This window comes from Ornithorhynchus anatinus, chromosome 11, assembly GCF_004115215.2.
Source record: "Ornithorhynchus anatinus isolate Pmale09 chromosome 11, mOrnAna1.pri.v4, whole genome shotgun sequence".
Classification (NCBI taxonomy): Eukaryota; Metazoa; Chordata; class Mammalia; order Monotremata; family Ornithorhynchidae; genus Ornithorhynchus; species Ornithorhynchus anatinus.
Window position 1 is genome coordinate 61,400,825 of NC_041738.1, and position 26,991 is coordinate 61,427,815.

General features: G+C 56.6%; 1 protein-coding gene across 3 annotated transcripts in view; it reads left to right on the forward strand.

The window, feature by feature from the left end:
* Positions 1-26,617, forward strand: part of MYO1D (myosin ID) — a 260,352-nt gene extending 233,735 nt beyond the window's left edge. For all 3 annotated transcript variants that reach the window (XM_029074920.2, XM_039913409.1, XM_029074923.1), the window contains one exon: positions 24,351-26,617. In XM_029074920.2, coding sequence (XP_028930753.1) covers positions 24,351-24,507 — 157 coding nt within the window. In that variant the 3' untranslated portion in view covers positions 24,508-26,617. The remainder of the gene's footprint in view (positions 1-24,350) is intronic.
* Positions 26,618-26,991: the final 374 nt, after the last annotated feature.

Sequence of the window (26,991 nt, forward strand, 5' to 3'; positions counted from 1 at the left end):
TGACACGCCCCGAACGTTTCTATAGAAAGATAATCCAGGCAGCAGAGTGAAGTATAGACTGAGGGGGGGGCGGGAGGTTGGGAGGTCAGAAAGGAGACTGATGCAGTCATCCACTCAGGACAGGATGAGTGATTTTACTAACACAGTAGCAGTTTGGATGGAGAGGAAAGGGCGGAACTTGGCGATGTTGTGAAGGTGACGATTTGCAAGTTACAGAGCGTTTTGATTTTCTTTTCTGTTTCATCCGGTGGCTCCTTTTGTTCCCTGCCTCTTGGACGTTTGCTTGCGGCCTGGGGTGGAAACGGCTCCTAGAATGGGCTCTGTCTACAACCCGGCGCCTCCAAATCAGAGCGAGGGCCAGCTCTGAAAAGGTCTGGTGAACGGACGATCCAAACCTGAATCATCTTTGCGAGTTATGCAAACTGGGCATGCAAATTAGTCTATCACGTATGTAAAGCTCAGGGAGGCGGGGGCGGGGAGCCCTCCTCTCTTCATCCCCCTGAATAACCCAGAGCTCCAGAGCAAGTTGCATGATTCCTCTGCCAGGCCTCCAACTCAGTGGGCCTGGAGTCCCCGATGACACGCATTAAAAAAAACAAAAAGGTATTTGTTTAGCCCTCACTCTGTGCTAGGCATTTTACTAAGCTCTGGGGTAGATGGACAACTCGATTACCTTGTAATAATAATAATAATGATGTTGGTATTTGTTAAGCGCTTACTACGTGCAGAGCACTGTTCTAAGCACTGGGGGAGATACAGGGTCATCAGGTCGTCCCACGTGAGGCTCACAGTCTTCATCCCCATTTTCCAGATGAGGGAACTGAGGCCCAGAGACGTGAAGTGACTCGCCCACAGTCACACAGCTGACAAGGGGCAGAGCTGGGATTCGAACCCATGACCTCTGACTCCTAAGCCTGTGCTCTTTCCACGGAGCCACGCAGCTTCTCTACACCTCATTATTAGCATCAGGCCATTATTAATCCTCTAAATTGTAAGGTCGTTGTGGGCAGGGAATGTGCCCTTCCTATTGTTATATTGTACTCTCCCAAGCGCTTAGTACAGAGCTCTGTCTGTAGTAAATGCTGGATAAACACGATTGACAGATTATTATTAGCCGGTAAATGTCATTTGAAGTGTTAGTAAATTGGGTTGTGTTTCAGTGTCAGTTTCGGTGAGAAAAGCAGTTGTCCAAAATAGTGCCTTTTCCCCACCTCTTTCCTTCCCGTCTCCACTTCTCTCTTTTCCTGTCTCTTTCTACATTCATTTGAGCAATCACATTTGTTGAGCGCTTACTGTGTGCAGAGCACTGTACGAAGCGCTTGGAAAGTACAATTCGGGAACAGATAGAGACAATCCCAACCCAACAACAGGCTCACATTTCTACCTACCTCCCCGCCTCACTTGCTCTTGCCTTTCTCTTCCGTCCGTCCCCCGAAACCCCCTAAAATGATTAATTAACCAAATGCATCACACCCTCTCCCCATCCTCATCTCCCACCTAGATTTTTCATTTGGGGAATACTGGCAGACCTCTTTTCCCCACCTCCAGCTACCCTTGACATCAATCGATCAGTCAGTGGTCATTAATATTAATTAATAGCATTATGGTATTAGCTGAGCGCTTACTATGAGCCAAGCACTGTAATAAGCACTGGGGTAGATACAAGGTCATCAGGCTGTCCCACAAGGGGCTCACGGTCTTAATCCCCATTTTTACAGATGAGGTAACTGACACCCAGAGAAGTTAAGTGGCTTGCCCAAGCACACACAGCAGACGAGTGACAGAGCGGGGATTAGAACCCATGACCTAGCTATGCTGCTTCTCTGTTGAGCACCTAACTGTGTGCAGAGCACTGTAGTAAACACTTGGAAGAGTTTACTCTCCCAAGGAGAGGAGGAGACAGACGGAAATTAAATTAGTAGCTCATTCGAACGTATTTTACCGATCACGAACCGTGTGCAGAGCATTGTACTGAACACTTGGGAGAGTAGACTAGAACAATAAACAGACGCATTCCCTCACCACAACGAGCTTCGGGTCTAGAGATGACAGGTAGGGGAACCGTCCTACCAGCCAGGCCTCCTTCTCCCCCTCCCCAGTCGATCGATGGATCAATCGATGAGGTTCTCCCGCTGTGCGGCCAGCCCGAGGAACCAAATCCGTGTGGGCCGGCAAGGAGGACCGTGAAAACCAACCCGGAAACCCCCGGGGGGCAACTGCTGGATGGCAGAAGCTGCTGGGTTTCCACCTAACGTAAGCAGGCCCCGTGGTGGGGGTCAAAGGGGTCATGGGGGTGGGAGGGAGGTCACGGGGCATCTCCTGCTGCCCTCGCTAAGAGAATTGCCCATCGAGGACCCCCCGCCCCCCCCCCGGAAACGGGAGATTTCAAAGGGGAGAGGAACCGGGAAGAGCCCCTAGAGTTTTGCCCCTAGGCGAAGCTCAGCTTGGAGCCTCATCATCAGTCAGCCGATAGTATTTATTGGGTGCTTACTACGTGCGGAGCACTGTACTGAGTGCTTGGGAGGGTACAACAGAGTTGGTAGATACCTCCCCTGACCAGAATGAGCTTACAGTCTAGAGCCTGAGGGGTTTTCGGAGGGGGTGGAGCGATGACCCCCCCGAGTCTGCGTTGCCTGCCCGGGCCCGACTCCTCAATTCCTCCCCTCCAGCCCCCCCGGTTTCTGATCTGGAGCTCACCGAACCCACCGAAAAAGCCTCGGCTCTCCCTTCGTCCAGGCTTTGTAGGCTCCGCCACCAGTCCTCTGGGTGACCTTGGGAGAGTCACTTCACTTCTCTGTCCTCAATTACCTCATCTGGAAAATGGGGATTAAGACCGTGAACCCCGTGTGGGACAGGGACCGTGTCCGACCTGACTACCTTATATCTCCCCCAGCGCTTAGAACGGTGCCTGGCACATAGTAAGCGCTTAACAAATACCATCATCATCATCATCAACTCATACTGTACTCTCCTAAGTGCTAGGTACCATGTTCTTCACACAGTCAGCGCTCAGTAAATACCATCGGTGATTGAGGGGGAGAGAGAGACGTACACCCCTCTCTGGGTACACACCATGTTAAAAAAAAAAAGGGAGGGAGCAAAAGGGTGGCAGGGGGTCGCCTCGGCCTAAGTCTGGGACTACCACCAGGTCTGAACCGGATAGAGAAGCAGCGTGGCTCAGTGGAAAGAGCCCGGGCTTGGGAGTCAGAAGTCATGGGTTCGAATCCCAGCTCTGCCGCTTGTCAGCTGTGTGACTGTGGGCGAGTCACTTCACTTCTCTGTGCCTCAGTTACCTCATCGGTCAAATGGGGATGAAGACTGTGAGCCTCAGGGACGACCTGATGACCCCGTATCTCCCTCAGCGCTTAGAACAGTGCTCTGCACATAGTAAGCACTTAACAAATACCAACATTATTATTATTATTGTATCCCGAAACCCGGATTCCTCTGAGCCGAGAATTTCCCATTAGCCGCTGGGATCGGGAGAGAAGGCGGCTCCCCTTGGGATGAGATGACTCTCTGGTCTGAGTCATAGTCTCGGGCCCCAGGCGGCGAGCAAGCGGCAGGCGAGACAGCGGAGCGGGTCATGGCTGTGTGACGGCAAGGTGACACCCTCTCCCTCCCCCGGCCCCGGAGCCGGCCCAGGAGGAAGCATCTGCCCCAGCCTGGGCTGGGCTGCACCTCTAGAACCCGCCTCTCTGGCCTTTGTTTTCTTAGAGGAGGCATTTGTCGCTCTGAAGCAGGGCCCCCGCTTGGCGAGCTGGGCGAGGTGAAATCCCTGTCCAGTCAGCTTCCTGTTGCCATCAGGAAAACTTCCTCTTGGGAAAGTCACTTTCCCAACCTTCATTCCTTAACGATGCCTTTCCCCACATCTCGTTTCCCACCAGTACTGGGAGGGAGGGAGAGGAAGGGACCTAAAACAATCAATCAATCAGTGGTATTTATTGAGCGCTAACCACGAGCACCGTACTAAACTCTTGGGAGAGTAGAATACAATTCATTCATTCATTCAGTTATATTTATTCATTCAATCAGATTTATTCATTCATTCAATAGTATTTATTGAGCGCTTACTATGTGCAGAGCACCGTACTGAGCGCTTGGAATGGACAGATCGGTAACAGATAGAGACGGTCCCTGCCCTTTGACGGGCTTACGGTCCGATCGGGGGAGACGGACGGACAAGAATGATGGCGATAGATAGAATCGAGGGGAGGAACATCTCATTAAAACAATAGCAAATAAATAGAATCAGGGTGATGTACATCTCATTAACAAAATAAATAGGGTGATGAAAATATATACAGTCGAGCGGACGAGTACGGTGCCGAGGGGAGGGGAAGGGAGGGGGGGAGGAGCGGAGGGAAAGGGGGGGAAAAGAGGGTTTAGCTGCGGAGAGGTGAAGGGGGGCGGGTAGAGGGAGCAGAGGGAGAAGGGGAGCTCAGTCTGGGAAGGCCTCTCGGAGGAGGTGAGCTTTAAGTAGGGTTTTGAAGAGGGGAAGAGAATTAGTTTGGCGGAGGTGAGGAGGGAGGACGTTCCGGGACCGTGGGATAGGCGAGAACGGGGGGACGGCGAGGAGGCGGGCGGCGGAGGAGCGGAGGGTGCTGGGTGGGCAGGAGAAAGAGAGAAGGGAGGAGAGGTAGGAGGGGGCGAGGTGATGGAGAACCTTGAAGCCTAGAGTGAGAAATATTTATGGAGTGTTTACTGGGTGCAGAGCACTGTACTAAGCGCTTGGGAGAGTACGATGTAACGATACGCAGACACATTCCCTGCCCACAACGACCGAGCGCTTATTGTGCACAGCACTGTACTAAACGCTTGGGAGAGTACACTATAACAACTGACAGACACGTTCCCTGCCCGGAACGAGCTTCCAGGCTGAGGTTATAATCTCCAGTCGCCATTCCCGTCTGTAAATGATTCCAGGGTCTAGTTCCCCTGCTCAGCAATCCGTGGTATTTATTGAGCGCTTATTGTGCGCAGGACACTAGACTAAGCACTCGGGAGAGTTCAATGCGGTAATGTTAGATTGTAGTGGCTAGAGCCCGGGCCCGGGAGTCAGAAGGTCCTGGGTTCTAATCCCGGCTCGGGCCCTTGTCTGCTGTGTGACCTTGGGCAAGTCACTTCACTTCGCTGGGCCTCAGTTCCCTCAACTGCAAAACGGGGATTGAGGCCGTGAGCCCCACGAGGGACGGGGGCTGTGTCCAACCTGATCTGCTTGGATCCACCCCAGCGCTTAGTACAGTGCTTAGCACATAGTACGTGCTTACCAAATACCATAATCATAATAAACCAGGTTGAAGCTCCTTGAAGTCAGGGAGCCACTGTCATGTCTACCACTTCGGGCCCCCGTCCTGCCTGGGACTCCCTCGCCCTCCAGACCCGGCGGACCACGGCTCGCCCGTCTCCATCTGAGGTCACATCTCCTCCAGGAGGCCTTCCCTGATTAATCGGTCATCTCTCCCGCCCTCTACCCCCATCCTCCACTTCGGCACTCAGGGACATGACCCTGTCCAATCGACCTATTGATGATATTCATTCAGCACTTCCTCGGTGCAGAGCACTGTACGAAGCGCTTGGACGAGAACAGTGCAGCAGAATCAGCAGGCGCGTTCCCCGTCCATAACGAGCTTACAGTCCAGAGGGCCTGTCTGTCATTTATTTTAGTGCCTGCCTCCCCTCTAAATCGTCAACTCCTGGAGGGATGAGATCCAGCACTTAGTAAGCGCGTGGCACATGGTAAGTGCTTAGCAAATACTATTATTATTATCGTGTCTACAAATTCTATTCATTCATTCATTCAATAGTATTTATTGAGCGCTTACTTTGTGCAGAGCACTCTATTAAGTGCTTGGAATGTACAATTCGGCAACGGATAGAGACAATCCCTGCCCAATGACGGGCTCACGGTCTAATCGGGGGAGGCTATTGTACTCGCACACGTGCCTAGTTCAGTGGGCTGCACAAAATAGGCTCTCCATTCGTTCCGTCGTATTTATTGAGCGCTTACCGAGTGCAGGGCGCTCGACTAAGCACTTAGAAAATACAGTTCGGCAACAATGAATACCGTCGATCGATCGACTCCCCCACAGGAATCAAGCTTCCTGGGGCAGATCAAGAGAAGCCAGGAATCGGAGCCGGGAAAGGCCTCCAGCACCCCGGGCGATTCTAGGTATTCTCTAGGGTGCTCGGCGTACCGTCTCAGAAGCCAGGAGCGGGAGGAGAAATTGGTGATTTCACCACTTCCTTCCGAGGGGAAGAGGGGAGAGAGAGAGAGGCTGACTTCCTTGACCTAATCTTTCTTTCTCTTTCTCTTTCTCCTCTCTCTCTCCCTCCCTTCCCACCTATGGGATCCCACTTCTGGTCTCTCAGAGGTCTTTTTTTTTTTAAATGGTATTAGTGAAGCGCTTACTAGATACAAGCAAATCAGGTTGGACGCGGTCCCTGTCCCACCTGGGGCTCACAGTCGAAATCCCCATTTTGCAGATGAGGGACCTGAGGCCCAGAGAAGTGAAGTGACCGGCCCAAGTCACACAGCAGACAGGTGACGGAGCCGGGATCAGACCCCAGGTCCTTCCGACTCCCGGGCCCGGGCTCTATCCACTGGGCCACGCTGCTTCCCATCCCATCACCGGGCTACAAGGGAGAGGAGATCTGTGGATCCCCGATCCCCACCGCCTCGAAAGGAGGAGCGTCGGGCGCCCGAGCTGGAGACCGTGGCCCAGGCGGCGATCTGAACCGAGGTGGCAGCCGGGACCCCCTCAAAAACAATCCCTTCCTGCGGGGTCACGTCCGATCCTCACCCCCTGCACCCGGCGCCGTCGTCCCCCCGGCTCCGACGCCTTGGGCTCCCCTCTTTTTGAGGGGGCAGGGATTGGATTTGTCTTAGAGAAGGATCTGGGTGGGTTCCCACCCCGCAGACCTCTCCCCGAAGGGTTCCGTCTGAGCTTCCCCCACCTCACGCAGCACCATCATTCTCCCCCTCCAATTGGGCGGCAGAAATAGGAACATCACACGGAATAGTTAATGCCCAGGTTGCCATGGATAGAAGGAAAGGCAGTAGCTTCTGCTCTTATCAATCTCTTCCCTATTTCTCGGCCTTCCCCTCCCCCTCCCGCCCATCTCGTTGGGTCTGAGCATCGCTCTCCCTCCCTCCCTCCCACCCTCTCCCGCTGGCACCGTGTGTCATCTCAGAGGGGGAGGGGAGAGGCCCTCCGTCTGCCGAGTCAGCTCATCTGGCACCAGATGTTCCCCGGGACGGCCGAAAGCTCCCCATCAAACGCTCCGTCTGTAGTCTCGGGGCCTCGAGCGAGATGTGTAGGGAATGGAATAGAGGAGGCCCTGTTCGCCGCACGGCTGGCGGCGGCGCTGAGGCGATTCGGGGAAGATCGCACCCGCTTGGGAGCCGAGCCAGCACACACACCCTCCCCCCGGCCTGCGAGTTGCCGTCGTGAACAATAGTGCGCAGGCTAGGGGAGGGGGAGAAGGCGGGGAGAGAGGGGAGAAAGAGGGAGAGAGGGTGGTGGGCTCCGTGTGGGCAAGGACCGCCACTCGTCGGCTGGATGACCTCGGGCGGAGTGAGAAGCAGCATGGCGGAGGGGCTGGAGCCCGGGCCTGGGGGTCAGAAGGTCAGGGGTTCTAATCCCGTCTCCGCCACTTGTCTGCTGTGGGACCTCGGGCAAGTAAGAAGCAGCGTGGCGGAGCGAGAAGCAGCACGGCGGAGGGGCGACAGCCCGGGCCCGAGAGTCAGAAGCACCTGGGTTCTAATCCTGGCTCCGCCACTGATCTGCTGTGGGACCTTGGGGAAGTCACTTCATTTCTCTGGGCCTCAGTGACCTCGTCGGGAAAACGGGGTTTGAGACTGTGAGCCCCGCGTGGGACAGGGACTCTGTCCATCCCAATTTGCTTGTACACACAGTGCTTAGAACGGTGCCTGACACGTAGTAAGCGCTTGACAAATTCCATAATTATTACTATTCTTAAGTCACTTAACTTCTCTGTGCCTCATTTGCCTCGTCTGTAAAACGGGGATGAAGACTATGAACCCCATGGGGGACAGGAACTGTGCCGAACCTGATTATCCTGTATCTACCCCAGTGCTTAGAACAGTGCCTGGCACATAATAAGCGCTTACCATCCTCATCGTCATCGTCATCGACTCTTATACGTACTCTCCCACGTGCTGAGTACCGTGCTCTTCACACGGTAAGCGCTCAATAAATACCACTGATTGTTTGAGAGGGGGAGAGAGATGTAACACTCCTTTTAGGCAGGGAACGTGTCTACCAACTCTGTTGTAGTGCAGTCTCCCAAGTGCTTAGCACAGTGCTCTGCACACGGGAAGTGAGCACTAAATACAGTCGATTGATTGAGAGGGGGAGAGAGGGAGAGAAATGTGCATTCCTTGTGGGCAGAGAAAGTACCTACCAATTGACTTACATTGCATCCTCCCAAGCGCCCAGCGTAGTGTTCCGCGCACAGTTAAGCGCTCAATAAATACGACTTATTGATTGAGGGGGGAGAGAGACGTATACTCCTCGTGGGAAGGAAACTTTTTTTAATGTTATTTGTTAAGCCCTCAGTATGTGCCAAGCACTGTACTAAGCACTGGGGAAGATACAACAGCGTGGCTCAGTGGAAAGATCCCGGGTCAGAGGTCATGGGTTCGAATCCCAGCTCTGCCACTTATCAGCTGTGTGACTGTGGGCAAGTCACTTCACTTCTCTGTGCCTCAGTTACCTCATCTGTAAAATGGGGATTAAGACCGTGAGCCCCACGTCGGGCAACCTGATGACCTTGTATCTACTCCAGCGCTTAGAACAGTGGTCTGCACATAGTAAGCGCTTAACAAATACCATAATTCTTATTATTCAGTCATTCATTCGATCGTATTTACTGAGCACTCTGTCCTATTGTACTCTCCCAAGTGCTCAGTACAGTGCTCTGCACACAGAAAGTGCTCAATATGTACAGTTGATTGATCGATTGAGAAGGGGGGGAGGGAGGGAGAGAGAAAGGGAGAAGTGTAGAGAGAAAAAGAGGGAGAGAAAAGGGGGGAGAGGGGGAGAAAAGGAAGAGGGAGGGAGAGGGAGAGAGTAAGAGAGAGAGAGAGTGTGAAAGCTGCCTCTCACCTGAGTCATGCCATAAATAATAATAAATAAATAATGATGGAATTTGTTAAGCACTTACTATGTGTCCAGCACTGTTCTAAGCACTGGGGGGGGGGGGATACAAGGTAATCAGATTGTCCCACGTGGGGCTCGCAGTCTTAATCCCCATTTGACAGATGAGGTCACTGAGGCCGAGAGAAGTTAAGCGACTTGCCCAGTGTCACTCAGCTGACAAGTGACGGAGCCGGGATTAGAACCCACGACCTCCGTCTCCCAAACCCGTGCTCTTTCCGCTGAGCCTCGCTGCCACGACCGACGAGGTCGCCACCGAGCTGGGGTTTGGCTGGCTGACTCCGGTGGGAAGTCAGGACTTTGACCCCACCCGGCTCGGCTCGGGGACCGGGGCCCGGGATTAGTTGAAATTCCCGGGAGCATCGAGCGGAGACATGATACTGTGCAGCAGTTTCTCTTACCATCTTTGTTGTGGTGATGGGGTTGGGAGTCGAGAGTCAAAGCTCGTATGGAATCCAAACCTAAACATTCCCCTCCATCTGCCCTGGGGAATCCGTCACTGTCCCCGACCGGTCCCCCGGGTCCCCCGAAAAAGAATGCCCGGATGCTCCTTTCCTCTTCTCCCACTCCCTTCTGTGTTGCTCTGACTCGCTCCCTTTATCCATCCCCCCTCCCAGCCCCACGGCACTTACGTCCTTATCCGTCACGTATTTATTTCTATCAATGTCTGTCTCCCCGTCTAGATTATAAGCTCGTTGTGGGCAGGGAATGTGTCTGTTTAGTGTTACAGTGTACCCTCCCAAGCACTCAGTACAGTGCTCTGCACACAGTAAGCACTCAATAAATACGATTGATTGATGGACTGACTGACTGACTAGGAAATCGCTTATCCCAGCAACCCGGGGCTGAGACTGAGCCAGAAAGTCAAAAGTTTGGATGAGCTTGGGGGGTCTCGGACCGGTCCCCCCGCCCCATTTCGTTGGGCTGTGGGAACCGAGGGGGACGAGGGCGGACCAGTTCAGATGGTACCCCGGGGCTGAAATGCACTTCTCTTTTTAGACGATAATTTGCCTGCTCAGATCCGGCCCCGCCTCGTTCGCCTCGTTCGTGTCCTCTCCTAACTCTGACCTAAAAGCCGCCGGGTGAAGCCACTCGGCTGCTGGTGGAAAACGAACGAGCCACCGGCCTTTAGACTGGAAGCGCGCTGTGGGCAGGGAATGTGATTGCTAACGCAGTTCTACCGTACTCTCTCAAGTGCTTAGCACAGTGTGCGCTGCAGGGTAAGCGCTCGATAAATACCACAGATTGATTTGATCGCTAACCGAGGCTCGGCCTCCTTGCGGATTGGCCTGAATGCTAATCGGGTCCCTGATTTTAGTAGTAATAATAATAATAATAGTAATGTTTTTTGTTAAGCCCTTATTATGTGCCAAGCGCTGTTCTAAGCACTAGGGTGGGTACAAGCAAATCGGGTTGGACACAGTCCCAGACCCACAGGGGCCTCGATTGGGAGAATGCCAATGAAACTCAAATGCCAAGGTGGAGCTATGGAATAGAAGTCTTCCAATCTGGAAAGATTGGGCTTCGGTCGTAGACACAGCCAAAATGCCAGGTTCCCCAGTTAGAGCCCCCACCTGCAGCTAAAATAATAATAATAACGATAGCATTTGTAAAGTCCTTACTATGTGCCAGGCACTGTACTAAGCAGAGGGGTGGGTACAAGCAAATCGGGTTGGACACGATCCCTGTCCCATGTGGGGCTCACAACCTTCATCCCCATTTTACAGATAAAGTAACCGAGGCACAGAGAAGTGAACCGACTTGCTCAAGGTCTCACAGCAGACGAGTGGCGGAGCCAGAATTAGAACTCTATCTCTTAGGCCACGCTCCTCCTCAATCCTGTTGTACTCTCCTGGAGGAAGGGCTTAATAAATGCCATTGATTAATTGATTAATAGCCGGTCCAAGGGAATCAGAAGGTGGGGGAGAAGGTGGTGGGGAGGGTGGCCAATGACCCGGACCTGCGATGGGACTCACTGGTAAACAGGACTCAGTTCTGGGCGATGGATAAAGATTGAAGTCGATTACCTCCGCCCGCTTTTACTTCAACGCAACCCGGCAGGCAGTAAATAGCATCTGAATTAGGAGTCGGTGGGTTAGAAATAGACCCAGCAGGAATATTTGCTAAATCGCCCACAAAGATAGCAAAAAGCAATTGGTATTCTAATAGCCCCAACGTCGGGCAGAATTCAGTCTTAAACAATTTGGAGGTATTCCCAGTTGCCGAGGAGGTCAAAGGGAGGCCTAGCTCGGGTCCGGCATCTTGATGGATTTTTCGATCAATCAGTGGTATTTATTGAGCACTTACTGTATGTAGAGAACTGTACTAAGTGCTTGCGAGAATATGATAGAACAGAGTTAATAATAATAATAATTATGGTATTTGTCAAGCGCTTACTGTATGCAAAGAACTGTTCTAAGCTCTGGGGTAGATACAGGTAATCAGGTTGTCCCATGTGGGGTTCACAGTCTTCGTGCCCATTTTACAGAGGAGGGAACTGAGGCACAGAGAAGTTAGTGGCTCGCTGATGGTCACACAGCAGACGAGTGGCGGAACCGGGATGAGAACCCGCGTCCTCTGACTCCCGAGCCCGGGCTGTTTCCACTAAGTCGCAGATGCGTTCCCTGCCCCCACAGTCAGCTTATGGTCTCGAGGGGGAGACGGGTATTAATAGAAATAACTAAATTACGGATACGGACATGGGTGCTGTGGGGATGAGGGAGGGGTGAGTAAAGGGGGCAGATCAGCAGAAGGGAGATGGAGGAAATGAAGGCTTAGTTGGGGAAGGCCTCTTGGAGGAGATGGGCTTTTAATAAGACTCTGTTGGGGTCTGGGAGGCAGTTAAAAGCACTAGGAGGCCCAGAGTCCCTATCCACTCCCCCACCCCAACCCGCCAGCCAATGGGCCTCGGCCCGAGCCTGGGAAAAGAGCAGTAGCCACAGATTCCAGAATCCCTCTGAGTCTTTGAGCTATCTGCCACCAAAAAGGCCTTTCTCTGATGTGGAATTCCTATCCATTCCGATCTGGTCTGCGGACACCAAATCCCCTCTCGTCAGATGGACGGAAATAGATGCCTCAAGGAAAAGATTCTCTATAGGGTGTAATTTATTTATTTTCTGTAAATGTCTGCCTCCCCCCTAGACTGTAAGCTCGTCGTGGGCAGGGAACGGATCTACCGACTCCATTCTGTCCTACTCTCCCAAGCACTTAGTACTGTGCGCGCTGCCCACAGTAAGCACTCAGTAAATAGCTCCTGTGGGCAGGGAATGCGTCTACCAACTCTGTTCTATTTTACTCTCCCAAGTGCTGAGTACAGCGTGTCGCACCCAGTGAGCACTCGGTAAATACAGTTGATTGACCGATTGATTTTTAAATGTTATTTGTTCTCTGTGCCTCAGTGACCTCATCTGGAAAATGGGGATTAAGACTGTGAGCCCCACATGGGACAAGCCGATTACCTTGTATCTACCCCAGTGCTTAGAACAGTGCTCGGCACGTAGTAAGCGCTTAACAAATACCAACATTATTAGTGTTATTATTATATGCTGAGCACTATTCTAAGCGCTGGGGTAGAGACAAGTTAATTAGGTCGGATACAGTCCCTGCCTCACGCGTACTATTGTACTCAGTCTAAGGAGGAGGGAGAACCGGTATTGAATCCCCATTTTGCAGTTGAGGACACTGAGGCACAGAGAAGTGAAGGGACCTGTCCAAGGTCACACAGCAGACAAGCGGTGGAACTGGGATTAGACCCCAGGTCCTCCGGCCACCCACGCTGCCCCCCCCCCCCCGTGATTGATTCGGGGCTCTCGGTCCGTGGAATATTATCCCTCTCTGCCGGGCAGGACTGCGGAACTCCTCGTTCCGGGGGCGGTGGCCACGACGGCAGCCGGTGAGTTTGAAAACCGACGCGTTCTGTCCCCTCTGAAAATAGCAAACGCAGGATCAAAAAGCCGAGCTGTGGGCAGAACTATCGATCGGAAGACCTCCTTTATGAGAACGGTAACCGGCGTGAGCCCGAGGCTCAGAGGACAGCAAGGGTTTCCATTAGAACCGAGAGGGAGGTCGATATCTGCCCGAAAGAATGAGGCCAAGTGACTTTCATGGCTCACGTATCTGGGCGTGGACCTTCCCGCCCCCTGAGCTCGTAGAAGACGGCCCTCAGACCGATGAACCGCTTTTGTGGGGGGTCTGGATTTCCTGCCATGTTAACCACAGAGACTAAAAAAAGCTTAACTCTAAGTTCTCAAAACTCCAAAGAAAACCGCCTAGCTATTTGGGTCTCTGGGCAGAATGCTCTCTCCTCTCTCTCTCGGGAACCGTGGCCGGTTGTCTGGCCCCCGGCTTACCGGACAGCGGGCGGCGAGAACCTCCTGACCAGCTTCTTATCGGCGGCAGAGAAAGGACTCTGTTTGAGGGCAGAAATCGGGGGAGGAGCCACCGGCCCGAGGTAACTCGGAGAGCCGAGGCCGGGGTTTCACCCGATTTCATAACGGTGAAAGAGGCAGGAAAGTCTCAAACCCGTTCTTAGAGGCATCCAGGAAAAGCAGTTGGCCCTCAGGGCTGAGCATCCTTATTTTTTTAATGGCATTTGTTAAGGGCTTACTATGTGTCAAGGTCTTTTCCAAGTGCTGGGGTAGTCCGTCAATCAATCGTATTTATTGAGCGCTTCCTGTGTGCAGAGCACTGTACTGAGCGTTTGGGAGAGTACAATATAACAACAAACAGACACATTCCCCGCCCACAACGAATGTATAGTCTAGAGGGGTAGACAGATGGTTACAAGTTAATCAGAGCGATCCAGTCCCTGTCCCACATGAAAAACAGGTATTGAATCCCCATTTTACAGTTGAGGAAACTGAGGCACAGAGAAGTGAAGTGCCCAAGGTCACATATCGAACACGTGGCAGAGCCGGGATTAGACCCCAAATCCTCTGACTCCTAGACCCGTGGTCTTTCCATTAGGCCACACCGCTTCCCTGCACGGTTCAGGTCTTCCCTACGGGAGGCCCCCCCCCCAGCAGTGGGGCTCCGGCAAACCCATCGCCAGCCTCGCCTGGGAGGGAGGGGCTCCCTCTGTATCTTGTCCCCAGTGCGGGGGTAGGGGAAAAGCAGAGAGAGGATTCCTGCTGGAGGAAAGAGGGTGTGGGGCAGGGTTTGGCCTACTGGCCATTAGCCTCCTTAAACTATTCCTGACCTCCCAGTGATAAATTCAGGTGCTGAGCTATTGCTGGTATCACCGCATCTGTTTTCTAGGAGATGGACCCAGCCTCTCCTCTCCTCAGGAGATGCAGCCCACCTACTCTTCCTCTCCTCAGGAGCTGGAGCCCACCTCCTCCTCCTCTCCTCAGGAGCTGCAGCCCACTTCCTCCTCCTCCTCTCCTCAGGAGCTGGAGCCCACCTCCTCCTCTCCTCAGGAGATGCAGCCCACCTCCTCCTCCTCTCCTCAGGAGCTGGAGTCCACCTCCTCCTCCTCTCCTCAGGAGATGCAGCCCACCCCCTCCTCTCCTCAGAGATAGAGCCCACCTCATCCTCTCCTCAGGAGATGGAGCCCACCCCCTCCTCTCCTCAGAGATAGAGCCCACCTCATCCTCTCCTCAGGAGATGGAGCTCACCCCCTCCTCTCCTCAGGAGACGCAGCCCACCTCCACCTCCTCTCCTCAGGAGCTGGAGAACACCTCCTCCTCCTGTCCTCAGGAGATGCAGCCCACCTCCTCCTCTCCTCAGGAGCTGGAGCCCACCCCCTCCTCTCCTCAGAGATGGAGCCCACCTCATCCTCTCCTCAGGAGATGCAGCCCACCTCCTCCTCCTCTCCTCAGGAGATGCAGCCCACCTCCTCCTCCTCTCCTCAGGAGATGGAGCTCACCCTCTCCTCTCCTCAGGAGATGGAGCTCACCCCCTCCTCTCCTCAGGAGATGCAGCCCACCTCCACCTCCTCTCCTCAGGAGATGGAGCTCACCCCCTCCTCTCCTCAGGAGATGCAGCCCACCTCCTCCTCCTCTCCTCAGGAGCTGGAGCTCACTCCCTCCTCTCCTCAGAAGATGTGCCCAGCCTCGCCTCTCCTCTCCTCAGGGGATGGAGCTCACCCCCTCCCCTCCTCTCATTCATTCACTCAATAGTAGTTATCGAGCGCTTACTATGTGCAGAGCACTGTACTAAGCGCTCGGAATGTACGATTCGGCAACAGATAGAGACCATCCCTGCCCATCGACGGGCTCACGGTCTAATCGGGGGAGACAGACGGACGAAAAAGACAACTTCATCGCGATAAATAGAATCAAGGGGATGGACACCTCGTTAACAAAATAAATAGGGTAATAAAAATCTATCCAAATGAGCAGAGTGCTGAGGGGAGGGGAAGGGAGAGGGGGAGCAGCAGAGGGAAAGGGGGGAAAGGGGGCTTAGCTGAGGGGAGGTGAAGGGGGGAAGGGGGAGGGAGCAGAGGGAAAAGGGGAAGCTCAGTCTGCTGTATCGTACTCTCCCCAGCACTCTGCGGTACTCTGCACACCGTAAGTGCTTAATAAATACCACTGATAGATTGAATGATCGAATATGGGAGAGTGGATCGAGGCCCGGATCTTGCAGTGGCAAAGGAACGGGGCCCGAGTCGCTGCCAACCACCACGGTCAACTCCCGGGGAAGGAGGAGAGAAAAGGAGGAGAGCAGAAATGAGTGGAGACAGTCAATCTCGGGCTGAGTCAACCATCTAATTGTCTCCGGGAAATCCAAACTGCTCAGCAGAATCCAGTGGACCGGAAAGCAGGTCGGACCGGGTAAATGAGGAGCAAACCGAGATGGGCTGGGTGGATTTGCAGGGCAAGGGGTGAGTAGGTAGCTAAGCCCCAACCCTGTTCCGCCTCTCTCCATTAGTGATCTGAAGGGGGAGTAAATAGCATAATGCTAGTGATCTTCACAGATGGTGCTAAATTGGGAGGTGTTGTCAGCACAGGGAAGGACTAAGAAAGGGAGAGGGAGAAATGTGGGAAGGAAGCAACCAGAATTGGAAATGCCGCTGATGTAACAAAGGGAAAAGAAATAGAGCGCGGACATTTTCTGGGAGAAAGAGACTTAGAAAGCGCTGGTAGCCTAAAGGACCAGCAGGTGCCGGGGCCCCTTTTTTTTTGGCGGGGGGAGATATTTGTTAAGTACTTATTAGGTCAGTCGGTTGTATCTGTTGAGTGCTTCCTGTGTGTTTAGCGCTTGGAGGAGTATAATCCAATTTAAAAAAAAGACACATTCCCTCTCCACGATGAGCTCACAGTCTAGAGGGCCAGGTACTGTACTAAACACCGGGGCGGATACAAGATAATCAGGTTGGACACAGTCCCTGTCCCTGTCTTAATCTCTATTGTACAGATGAGGGAACTGAGGCCCAAAGAAGAGAAATGATTTGCCCAAAGTCACACAGCAGACAAGTGGCAGAGCCGGGATTAGAACCCATGACATCCTGACTCCCAGGCCCGTGTTCTATCCACTGGGTCACGCTGGTTTCTCTCTCCCCTTTGCCCCCTCCCCAGGCAGCGATTCTGGGGTTGGGGGGCGGGGAACGGGACCGGGGCCGGGACCCCTCGGGAGGTCCGGCCTCGGGGGTGAGGACGGTTTTGGGGGGCTGAACTCCCGACGTTGCAATGCTAAGCCCACCCACTCGATCCCCTCCCCTGCCCCTTCCGGCTGCCATCCCATCTCTTTCTTCCCAAGCCTGACTCGCTCACCAGCTGGGCAGATCCATCTGCTGCCTTTATTTCTTCACCCCTGCCTCCCTTCATAATCATCATCATCATCATCATGAGATAGTCACTATCATAATGACATCGCTATTACCTTGAATCAACCCCAGTGTTTAGTACTGTGCTCGGGATATAGTAAATGCTTAACAAGTACCGCCGTTATTATTCTTAATCTTATTAACGATGATGATGGCGATAGTATTCATCACGCGCCTACCGAGAGCCAAGAGCCGCGCGAAGCCCTGGGGAAGATGCAAGATAATGAGATCGGACACCGTCCCTGTCCCCCAAGGGGCTCAGAGCCCAAAAAAAGCAGCCCGGCCTAGTGGAAAGAGCCCGGGTCTGGGAGTCAGAGGACCTGGGTTCTAATCCCGGCTCCGCCACATACCTGCTGTGCGACCTCGGGCGAATCACTCATTTCCCTGGGCCTCGGTCTCCTCAACTGTAAAACGGGGATCCAGTACTCGTTCTCCCTCCCGGCTACACCGCAAGCCTCGTGTGGGACAGGGATCGTGTCCATCCTGATGGATTTGCGTCTCTCCCAGTGCTTAGAACAGCGGCCGACACATCCTGAGCGCTTGACAGATAACATTAAAGAAAAACATGGGGGAGGGAGAACAGGTAGCGAAGCCCCATTTTACAGCTGGGGAAACTGGGGCCCAGTGAAATGAAGTGACTTGCCTAAGGTCACACAGCGGGCAGAGGGCAGAGCCGAGGCCCGAACCCGCTCCTCCCGACCCTCATTCCCGCTCCCGTGCTCTTCCCACCAGGCCCCACGGTTTTCCTTCTCGTCCGGCGACCAGGCTCCCTGCCTCTGTCCCTCATCCCTCTCCGGGGAAGCAGCTCTCTCTGGACCGGGTGACTTTCTTCCTCCCAAATCCGACGACCTGCTCCCCATTCTCCACCTCCCGGATTCCCCTGTGGGTGAAGGAGGAGCGGTCGCCATTCAGCAGGGAGCGTTCCTCCTCCCCCCTCTACACTGAATTGTACTTTCCAAGCGCTTAGTACAGTGCTCTGTATACAGTAAGCGCTCAATAAATACGATTGATTGAATGAATGAATGAATGAATGGAAGCTCACTGCGGGCAGGGAAAGTGTCTACTCACTCTACTGTATCGCACTCTGCCAAGCGCTTAGGAAGCAGCGTGGCTTAGTGGAAAGAGCCCGGGCTTGGGAGTCAGAGGACGTGGGTTCGAATCCCAGCTCCACCACCTGTTTGCTGAGTGACTTTGGGCAAGCCACTTAACCTCTCTGTGCCTCAGTTCCCTCATCTGTAAAATGGGGTTAAGACTGTGAGCCTCACGTGGGACGACCTGATTACCCTGGATCTACCCCAGCGCTTAGAACAGTGCTTGGCACATAGTAAGCACTTAACAAATACCATCATTATTATTACAGTGCTCTGCACACGGGAAATGCTCAATAAATGCCATGGATTGACTGAGAAGGGGAGAGAGGGCGAGCGATGTACACTCCTTGTGGACAGGGAACGTGTCTACCAACTCTGTTATATCGTACTCTCCCAAGCGCTTACTACAGTGCTCTGCACACAGTAAGCGCTCAATAAATACCATTGATTGATTGATTTAGAGAGAGAGATGAACACTCTTTTTAGCCAGGGAACGTGTCTACCAACTCTGTTGTATTGTACTCTGCCAAGCGCTTAGTATAGTGTTTTGCACACGGTAGGCCCTCAATAAATACAAGTGATTGATTGATTGATTGGAGGGGCGGAGGAGAGAGGGAGAAAGATGATTATGGGGAGGGGATGCGCCTGCTAACTCCGTTGTATGCAACAGACACAGTCCCTGCCCACGGCGAGCTGACAGTCGAGAGGGAGAGACAGACGTTAGTAGAAAGAAATAGATGACAGATACGGACATAAGCGCTGCGGGGCTGGGGGGAGATGAGTAAAGGGAGCAAGTCAGGGCGACGCAGAAGGGAGTGGGAGAAGAGGAAAGGGGGGCTCAGTCAGGGAAGGCCTCTTGGAGGAGATGGGCCTTCAATAAGACTTTGAAGATGGGGAGGGTCATTGTCGGATACCGATCGTGTTGTCTTGTTTTTGTCCGTCTGTCTCCCCCAATTAGACTGTGAGCCCGTCATTGTGCCGGGATGGTCTCTATCTGTTGCCAAATTGTCCATTCCAAGCGCTTAGTACAGTGCTCTGCACATAGTAAATACTATTGAACGAATGACTACGAGGAGGGAGGGCCAGAGGCGGGAGGTGGGCCAGGGGTCGGCGACGAGATAAGCGAGATGGAGGCCCAGGGAGAAGGTGACCGTTAGAGGAGCAAAGCGTGCGGGCCGGGCTGTAGCAGGAGAGTGGCGAGGCGAGGTAGGAGGGGGCGAGGGGATGGACGGCTTCAAAGCCAATGGTGAGGAGTGTCCGTTTGAAACCGCTAGGGCTCTCCCCGCCGCTCGGGAATGGCTTCAGCCCCAGTTTCTCACCTCGCCCCAGTCTCTTATCGGTCGTCGTCTTTGGGACCCCCACCCTGGGATCCCTGCCCCACCCAATCGATCGATCGATGGTACTGACTGAACGCTTACTCCGCGCAGAGCACTGGAGGGTGAGCTAGAACAGAGCGGACAGACCCGTTCCCTGCCCACCACGCGTTTACAGTCTACAAGTACTAAGCATGTCAAAAACTGAGCTCTTCCTGCCTCCCCACCCCCCAACCGAACCCTCCCCGTCATGCCCCGTCCCCTTGCACAATCAACGCGCCCGTTGCACCACTCGGAAGTCCTCTTTGACCTCTCCCACCCTCCTTCCTTCCCACCTCCCATCCTGTTCTCTCTTTCTTTCCTCCTCTCTCCTTTCCTCCTTCCTTCCCTCCCTCCTCGTCCCCCTCTCCTCTAGTTTAATCCTGAGTCCCCCTGATTTTTCCTCCAAGCATTTCACTTTTCCTCACCATTCCCCAAATCCCTGCCTACATCCTAACCATCTTACCTTCCCCTTGGATTCTGGCCTACCACCCAGTGGGTGTCCCATAAATACCTTTACCCCTCCTCCTCTTCCTCCTTTTCTTCCTCTTCCTCCTTCTCTTTCTCCTGCTCCTCCTCTCTACTGAGCTGTTTTAATATAAAACCACTCAGAATGCATAGAAGGGGATCCCTGTCCTTAGTAGATTTTGTTCAAAATCTCCCCGCATTTACTCTTTTGTCCCGTCCACGTGGCCAGCTGGGACCCAACTCAGTAGCCACTGCGGACCAGCGTAGTCTCCTGGTTGGGTGGGCTGGAGGGTTCTACCACGTTAACTTCAAAAACGTATCCTCCTGCCTGTGGGGCCAGGGCTCGTTGCGGGCAGGGAATGTGTCTGTTGATCGTTGATTTGTCCTCTCCCAAGCGCTCGGTACAGTGCTCTGCCCCCAGTAAGCGCTCAGTAAATACGGTCGAGTGAATGAGTAAGGCTGTGGTCACTGCAGCTCGGAGCCCCATGACTCCTGTCCCGAGAACCCCGACCGCCGCTCCAGACTGTCAGTCGACGGATCCATCCATCGATGGTATTTATTGAGCCCTCACTACGTGCACGGCACCGTACTGAGCGCTTGGGAGAGGACAATACAGCAGAATTCATTCATTCAATTCGATCGTATTTATTGAGCGCTTACTGTGTGCAGAGCGCTGTCCTGGGCGTTTGGGAGAGGACAGTAGGACGACAGAATGAGCAGACGCCTTCCCCTGCCCATAGTGAGCTGATAGTCTAGAGGGCTTGAGGACTAGAGATGAGTTTGGCAGTGCCAGGCAAGAGGGGTCTGCTGTGTGACCTTGGGCAAGTCACTCAACTTCTCCGGGCTTCAGTTCCCTCCTCTGTAAAATGGCAACTGAGCCTGGGAGCCCCGTGTGGGACAAGGGAAAGTGTCCGACCCGATTGGTTTGGATCCGCCCCGGTGCTTAATGCAGTGCCCGGAGCATAGAAGACGCTTAAGAAATACCATGATTATTATTACTATTATTATTACTTATTATTATTAAGGGGCCTGCAGAGGGAGGGAAGAGTGGGGGCGTGGGGGAAGACCGGTGCAAAGCCCCGGCCGGATTTGTGTTCTGGAGGGTCCCCCCTCTCCCCCTCGCAGCCCCCTCGCTCAAGACAGCGGTGCAGCCTGGTCCCCCCGGGGCCCGGAGCAGAAGCTGAAGAAGCATTTCTTCAGGCAGGATTTTGAAAGGGAGGCATTTTGCGGTCTGACAGCTCCGCCGACAGCTCCGCGCCATAAACCTGCCGGGGAGAGGAAGTGGAACTCGGGTCGTAAACAAAACTCCCCTCGGTAGAGGAAGCGTGAGTGTCAAGAGAGGGCTGTGGGAGCCAGACGGAGTCCCGGGCGGCAGAGGGGGACCGCAACCGACCCAGGAGTGAGCGGCGGCCACCGTTGCGCACCGTGGCGTAGCCCGGGCCCGGGAGTCAGAAGGTCGCGGTTTCTAATCCCGGCTCGGCCACTTGTCTGCTGTGGGATCTCGGGCAAGTCGCTTCCCTTCCCTGGGCCTCAGTTCCCTCATCTGCAAAATGAGAATCAAGGCCGGGAGCTCCGTGTGAGACAGGAACCGTGTCCAACCCAACTGGCTTGTACGGCGCTTAGTACGGGGTCTGGTACGTAGTAAGCCCTTAACAAACACCGGAATTATCATTATTCCTTTTAGCTTCGTGCTTCGCGGTGAAGCCCTCGGAGCAAAACCGTACAGGAAGCTCACCCCGCCCGCCAAATGGCGATCCGCCTCTAGGAGTGAGTTTGCTGACCGAACACTCCTCCTTGCCTTATTTTGATGTAAATCAAGAAAAATCGCAGGAGACCTGTCTAATTTCCCTTCCCGACCCACGTAGGTTTGGGAAGCGAGGACTCTCGGCTGGGCAGCGGCGCTGGGAGTCGGGCTGCTGCCGGTCTGCGGAGCCGGACCGACTCACTGCCGGCGCGGGGATCGGTGCTTCACAAATACCATTATTATTAATAATAAAAAAATAATAATAACCGCGGTGCTTGTCAAGTGCTCACTCTACCAAGCGCAGGGGCGGACACCAGCGAATCGGCTAGGACACAAAAGTCCCGGTCCCACCGGGGACTGGCAGTCTTCGTCCCCATTTTCCAGATGAGGTAACTGAGGCCCAGAGAAGCCAAGTGAGCCGCCCACGATCACCCAGCGGACAGGTGGCGGGGCCGGGGTTAGAACCCAGGACTCCTGCCTGCCGGGACCCCCTGCCGTCCCCGTCCAGGCCCGGCCTGTGACCCGGGGAGCGCCCCCGGCCGGGTTCCCCTGGGTCCCGGTTGGGAAGGAGGAGGCCCGGTGGGCTCCGGGGCCCCGGCCCGCCTCAACCGGCCGGCCACCCCCGGCCGGCCAACCCCGACGGGCCACCCGGTGACTCAGGGGCGCGGACATTAGTGTGGGAAAATTAGTGAGTAATTGAAACAGACAAGAGCAGGTAAGGGCAGTTCTCCCAGGCCGGCCCGCGTTGGGGCCTGGACGCCCCCACTCCCGGCCTCTCGCCTGGCTCTTCCCTCCCCGTCTTCCTCCTCCCTCGCCCAGGCCCGTTCACTCTCTTTTCATCCTCCTCCTCCACCTCCTCGTCCCCGGATCAGGCCCGTGTACTTTCTTGGGAATAGGCAGGCAGCCCCTGGGCTTCATGAGTGTCCCGGTCCCACCCATCGGTGCGTGCCCAGCCCGGATCCCAGAGGAAACGGGGCCAAGCCCCAGGGAGAGCACGCTCTGGGATGAAAGAAAAATGGCGAGCCGCAGGTCCCGAGACAGGGGGATGCATTGCGCTTCCCGTCCTCTCGGGTGGCTCCGAGAGGTTCCCCCCAGCGGGCGGGTTGACGGCGGGCGTGGCCGACGAGGGGGCGGGGGCCGACGAGGGGGCTTTGCGGAGGTGAAAGACGGTCCGCAAGGGCCACCGGGGCAGAGACGGTGCTCACTCTCCATTCGGCGGTATTTACTGAGCTCCTGCTGGGTGCCGAGCGCTGTATTAAGCTCCCGGGAGAGTCCAATAGAAGCGTAAACGGACACCTTCCCTGCCCACGACGAGCTAAGAGTCTAGAGGGGGAGATGGATGTTAACGTAACGTCTGGCCTACATCTGGGTGGCAACCTTCTCCCCCACCGCCCCCAGGATTCCCTGCCCCAGCACCCCCAAACCCGGGACCCCCTGCCCGGGACCCCCAGGCCCAGGGCCCCAGGGAAGTCCCGACGGTTCTGGCAAGGAGCCGCCCTGGACTCAGGGTCCAGGGACAGGGAAGTGGGGCTGTAGCCGGAGAGCGGCGGGAGGAGGAGGAGGAGGAGGAGGAGGAGGAGGAGGTAAAGGAGGAAGAGGAGGAAGAGGAGGAAGAAGAAGGAGTGGAGGAGGGGGAGGCAGGCTCCTTTTCCCGGGCCCATAGACACTGGCAGGCAGGGCCCCTGGGAGGAACCTGTGTCCCCGCGGCCCGTGGTAGCCGGCTTTGCTATTTTTGAGGCCGGCCCTAATTAAAATAGCTGCCTAAGCCGGGGTCTGAGCGGGCGGCAGCTGACTGGGCCAAGTATAAATTCAGCTCGAAAACCAGGTTCTCCACGTGCCACTCCCGTGGACCCTCCCCCCGAGGCCCCGGGCCCGGGCCCCCAGACCCCAGACCCCGGCCCTCGGGCCCCGGGCCAGCTGGGAGCATTCGCTCCCCGGGGCTCGCCCGACAGACCCTGTTTCCGCTCATCTTTTCCCCCGGCGCCCCGCGGCCCGGTTTCCGAGGGGCTGGGTCAGGACCCCACTCGGCGCCGGCCCCCTCCTCCCCACCCGGCGGCCCCTCACCCGCCGGTGCCCCCGACCTGCTTCACCCCCTGCGCTCTCCCGCCCTGCCCGGCCTGCCTCCCGGGGCGGGGGGATTCCCTGAAATCGGCTTGTACCCCCCCAGCCTCGGCGGCTGACCCCGCAGGAGGCCTTCCCCTTCTGAGAAGCAGCGTGGCTCAGTGGAAAGAGCCCCCGTTTGGGAGTCAGAGGTCATGGGTTCTAATCCCGGCTCCGCCGCTTGTCAGCGGTGTGACTCGGGGCAGGTCGCTTAACTTAGTCAAGTTGCCTCATCTGGAAAATGGGGATGAAGACCGTGAGCCCCACGTGGGACAACCCGATCACCTTGTATCCCTCCCAGTGCTTAGAACAGTGCCTCGCACATAGGAAGCGCTTAACCAATGCCATCATTATTATTATTCCTCCCTCCTCCGTCTTCCCTCTTCTTCCCCTCTCCCTCTCCTTCCTCCTCCTCCTCCTCTCCCCTTCTCCTTCCTCCTCTTCCCACCGCTCCTCTCCTCCCTCATCTCCCCGGGGCCCATCCGGGGCCCACAGACCCGCGTTCCCCGGGTGCGGGCGTCCCCGGGTGCGGGGCCCTCCCGGCCGAGGTCCCGGGCTCCGGATCGAGTCTCGGGGCGGGGGGACGACGACCCTCGGCTCGCCGTCCGACCCCGCGCCCCCAACCGCGTCTGGGTTTTGTCCCCGCAGCGAGAAGCGCCACCTGCCAGTGACCGTGACGAACCCGGTGCGGTGCCACATGAACGGCAAGACCTGCACCGTGTCCGTGGAGACCCGGACCGACCAGCCGCAGCCCCACTTCACCAAGAACGGCTCCGGCTTCGTCCTCAGCGTCCCCGCCAACTAGGCCCCGCCGCCGCCCCCGGAGAGCGGGCCGCCGCGGGGCCTCGGACTCTCTCCGTTTGCAGGCCCTCGGCCGCGGCTGGCCGCCGCGCTCTCCGGTCCCAACCCCATCTGCCCCAAATCCCTCAGAGCCTCTGCTTCTTCGTCTTAGAGAGCCCCTCGCTAAGAACGGGACTGGTAACGGCCGGCCCGCCGGGGGCCGGGGCTGACCGTCTCCTCGCCTGCTCCTTCCAGAGTGCCTTTCCCCCTCTCCTCCCCGGCTCCTCTAAGCACCTTCCCTGCCTCCTTCCCGACTGTCCCCCCAAGTGCCTTCCCCGTCTCCTCCCATGCTTCCCTTCGAGGGCCGCCCGCACCTTCTTCCCTCTCACTCCCGATCTCTCCCCTGCCGCCATTCCTTCTGCTCCGGGGCCCCTTGGGTTTCTCCCCGCCGTTTCTCGCCCGGCTTCCCCCTGCCTCGTCCGGAGGAGCGGGAGACCGGGGGGCGGCCCGGGGAGGCCCCCGCTGGAGGCCGGACCCTCCGGAGAGGGCGGTTTCCAGGGCCGGGCGGGGGTCGAGAGTGGTTTTCGGGGATGCCGGGCCCCCCTTCCTGCTCGGCCCGGCAGGGGAGGGAACCCCGGCGAGGGCACCTGGGGGAAAGTAAGGGGATTCCGCTTTCAGGGGAGCCGGCTGGGCCCGCCCGCCCTCCGTCCCCAGAGCCCCCGGCCCCGCCACCCGCAGCCCCCCGGAGTCACCGCTCGGCCGCTCTGCGCACGGAGGCGTGCGGAGCGCGGGATGGGGCGAGGGGGTAGGCCCGCCCGGCCTGCCCTGACCCGCGCCTCCCGAGCCAGGGCCTCCCGAGCCTCTCCCCTTCTCTGCGAGGGGCCGGGAGCCCCTTTCCCACCCGCCCCCCACACCCGCGGCGGCCGCCACGGCGACGGGACCGGCCTCGGCCCTGCCGGTCGGGGGGGGCGGAGCGCAAGCCCTCTTATTTAGGTGGCTCCGCCTTGCCGTTCTCCGTTGCACGTAGAAGCGTGGACCGTCTAGCGGAGCTCTCTGGAGCAGACGCCCCTTGACCGTCTCCCCCTCCTCACCATCTTCGCTGCCGGGGCCGTGTCCTCACTGGGAATTCGCTAAGTTGCAAGGGGGTGGGAGGGGAACACACCGTGTGTTTTGTTTTTCCCCCTTTGGCGTATGCCGGGCGAGTTTAGAGATGCACGGGTGGGCCAGAGGGACACAGAATAAGGAGGGACCTTACCTCCCCCGATCCCGGGGGCTCCGGCCCTGGATCCCCGCTCCGCTGGTCAGGGCTCGGCCTTCCGTGCCACCGCCGCGCTGGCCACCTGGATCCAGGGGGCCGGCAGGGTCGCCTCGCGCCCGAGGAGCGCATCCGTCGGCCCGGCGACCCCACTCGCCCCCAGCCTCCTCCCGTCACCCCCAGCCTCTCCCGAACCTCCACCAGCCGCCCCGATCGAGTCCCGTAAGCCCCCCGCCTCCCCCAGACCTCCGCCGGCCTCTCCTCTGCTTCCTCCGACCACCCCCCCCGCAGTCTTCCCCCGGCTCCCCTCAGCCTCCCCGGGCCTGCGACTCCCGAGGAGCCTGGCCAGCCCTCTGGGGCTGAAGAGGCCATCCAGCTTCTCTCCCGCTCCCCGGGCTGACCCGCGGCCTTGACGCGCCGACCCCGGCGGCGACGGGAGAGATCTGCTGTCTGGAATGGCGGGCGGGTGGGAGCGGGTGGGGGGTCAGGTGCGGGGGTGGGAAGGGAGGAGGGCTTAAGGGAGATGCTCTTATCGTGACCAAAGATGCCCGAGGCGGGAGGCCGCTTTCTCCCGCCCTCCCCCGCCCCCCCCCCAGCCCCAACGACGTGTCTTTCAAGCCAACGGTGCCAGGCCCGGGAGGGCAGAGGTGAGAGCCGCTGCCGGATTAGCACTTTCTCAAGGTGAACTCAAACATCGCAGCCCCGGGGGGAGGGCGGGGGGAGGGAATCGTACGCGATACGTTTCTCTTGATTAAATTAAATTAAATGCAGTTTCTCGGTTGGGTGCATATATTCCTGTTTTCCATTAAATTAACACTTTATTTCTAAATTGCATTTTGATTTGCCGCCGCGAGCAATAAAGCCTTAAATCTTCTCGTAACGCCGTCCCCGTGGTGTGTGAGCGTCTCTCCGACGTCCGGCTTCTCGGCCTCCCCCCTCGCCCGGGACGGACGGGGGCCCGGTAGCCTCGGGTCCGGACCCCGTTCACCCCGTCCGGGGGCCGCCGGGGCCGGCGCGGGCCGGGGCCGAAGCCGGCGAGGCCGGGCCTCTCTTGCCATGGAGAGGAACCGGCTCCCAACGTCCGTCTGGGACCCGGGCCCCATCAGAGCCCCCTCCAGCCTCCTCCTCGGGCCACTTCCCGCCGCCTCTTGGGGTCAACGGCCCGCCCTCTCGGCTGGTGCGGCGGAGCCGGCCAGGCGGCGTCGCCCGTGGCTCTCTCCGACCCAACCCTGAGGGGGACTGGCAGAGGAGGGG